We start from the raw sequence: 2,640 nt of genomic DNA on the forward strand, positions 1-2,640 counted from the left end.
ATCCTGGGCTGCATCAAAGGAAGTGTGGCCAGTAGGTTGAGTGAGGTGATTCTCCCCCCCCCCTCTGCTCTCGTGAGACCCCATCTGGAATACAGCATATTGTTCTGGTGCCCCCAATATAAGAAGGGCATGGAACAGTTAGAGCAAATCCAGAGGAGGGCCACAAAGGTGATAAAGCATATTGTTCTGGTGCCCCCAATATAAGAAGGGCATGGAACAGTTAGAGCAAATCCAGAGGAGGGCCACAAAGGTGATAAGGGGACTGGAGCATCAGGTTGTTAAAGTTGGTGCTTTTCAGCCTGGAGAAAAGGAGGTTGTGTGGAGATGTCATAGCAACCTTCCAGTATCTGAAGGAGGCTTGCAAGGAAGCCAGAGTGGGACTTTTCATCAGGAACAGGGGTAATGGCTTTAAACTGAAAAAAAGTAGGTTTAGATTAGGTGTTAGGAAGAAATTCTTTACTGTAAGGGTGGTAAAACACTGGCACACGTTGCCCAGAGAAGTTATGGATGCCTCAACCCTGGCAGTGTTCAAGGCCAGACTGGATGGGGCTCTGAGCAACCTGGTCTAGTGGGAGGTGTCCCTGTCCATGGCAGGGGGTGGGAACGAGATGATCTTTAAGTTCCCTTCTAACCCAAATCATTCTATAATTCTGTGATTCTAAAACTGATATTAAACTCCTCAAAATATCTCCGGTAGTTAGAGCAGTGGAGGTACAACAGAGGCCAGGGAATTTTGTTTTCCCTTCAGAAAATTAACTTTCCTTTGAAGACTTATGACAGGAAAGTCATACGTGATTCACAGAACAATGTGGAATCCTTTACCAGGGCCATTAGGTTGTTCTTTACCCATGATGTGAATTTCTGAGCCTCTGTTTCTGGGCATCGAGCAGTGGCTACTGCCAAGAAAGAAAGCAATGACCTTTTGCAAAGTTTATCAAGAATTAGCAGGGAAAGAAAACTAACTCTGGAACCTGCACTTTCAGTTAATCAGGACAAAAGGAAAATTTTCTTGGTAACACACTGACTGCATAAGGTAAAACATGTTAGACATGTGCCGATTCACTAATGCAGTTAAAAGGACATTCTCTTCCTGCTTTACTCATTGAAGCAGAGAAAAAGTACTACAGCCTGAAAACATTTTCCAAAATGCTAGAAAATAATGAATAACAAATTTTCAGAATCAAACCAGAAATCTAGTGTGAAGCAGAAACCTTCAGCAGAACATACAGTTACTTATATAAAGTGACACTGAGTAGATGTAAACTCTTTTCTTCAGTTACACATAGCTGAAAGGCAAGCTGAAAATACTGGAAAGCACGGAGTAATCATGTCAGAAAGCAGTATTTATTTTATTTAATTTAATAATGGGGGTTATAAAGTTGTGTTGGCATGAGGCATTCATTTTTGTTCAGCTCAGTCTGCAGTGAAATGCCTGCCTTGCAATATGAAAGTTAGCTTTAAATTTTTCTGAAGTACATCCAGATGAGTGGTTGGAACATTTTCACAGCATGTGTACACTGAACACATATGGCTATATTCAGGTCTGAAGGGGAGAAGTTGTTACCAGAAAATCAGAAGGCACAAATATTTGAGGTACTGGTTATAAGAGGGACTCTCTGGAATCTTTACTACATATTCATAGCCTGCTTCTGAAAAGCATATAGAGTTTTATAAAAGCATTTCACTTAGGATACCTGATAATGACTTAAAAAATATATTTACCATTCAGCATGCTGCAATAATTAAGAATTTATAATTTGATTTCTAAATTCCATTTCTTTTTTAAGGTAAAAAATAATTTCGAAGAGTTCATAACAATCCTTGTTATTATTTTGCACACCCAGCTACGTGAAACTGAGAGGCCAGAGAAACAGAAACATTTTATAATTCTGGAGAAACTGCTCAGGGATTTCTGAGCTCCAAGGTGTTAACTACAAATGAATCTAGGCCTTGGCAATTGTTTTCTCACCAGAGAGTGTACTGAAATAACACACATATGAAGGGGCTGCAAACTGATTTGTAAAGCTAAAATATTCTCTGCACCCAGCACTCAGTAAATAGTCTGACCTGGGTTTATATTAAAACTCTGGTTTATGTATCAGGGCTTTCTGTGTTTTGTGGTTGTTGTTGGAGAACCAAAAAATATTACAAGGGTTTGAGAACTCTTTTGAAATTATAACTTTGCAAACTGAAGCTCTGTCATAAAATAAGGGCCTAGGAGAGAGCCCTGTCTCAGTGGCCTTGCCAGATGATGAGGGTTTTGTTGCTGCCCTCTTCTTAACTCTTCCAGTAGGATAACCAGCTACAGGGGGATTAGTGGCCTGGTGGGGCACACTCTGAAGTATGTGCCAGTCATATTCATGCTAATGCTCTTCTACTGCTATTAAAACAGAGCATTTCAGGTGGAAGACAGTAGTGGCTGCACCAAAGATTATCTGGAGATTCGTGAAGGGAACGAAACAGGCAGACTGGCAGGACGATTCTGTGGGAACTCTTTGCCTTCAAATTATACATCCACTGTTGGACATGTCCTGTGGGTCAAATTTGTCTCGGACAGTTCAGGCACTGATGTTGGCTTCAGGGCCACGTTCTCTCACTGTAAGTAGATGTTATTTAATTGAAAACTATTGTTCTTTCATA

The 2,640-nt window shown here is 40.7% G+C and overlaps 1 protein-coding gene across 1 annotated transcript in view; it reads left to right on the top strand.

The window, feature by feature from the left end:
- Positions 1–2,598, top strand: part of LOC103799838 (cubilin-like) — a gene marked incomplete at both ends in the record, with an annotated part of 66,792 nt that extends 64,194 nt beyond the window's left edge. The window contains one exon of the mRNA XM_009072190.1: positions 2,393–2,598. Coding sequence (XP_009070438.1) covers positions 2,393–2,598 — 206 coding nt within the window. The remainder of the gene's footprint in view (positions 1–2,392) is intronic.
- Positions 2,599–2,640: the final 42 nt, after the last annotated feature.

Source organism: Acanthisitta chloris, unplaced genomic scaffold (assembly GCF_000695815.1).
Source record: "Acanthisitta chloris isolate BGI_N310 unplaced genomic scaffold, ASM69581v1 scaffold13570, whole genome shotgun sequence".
Taxonomy (NCBI): Eukaryota; Metazoa; Chordata; class Aves; order Passeriformes; family Acanthisittidae; genus Acanthisitta; species Acanthisitta chloris.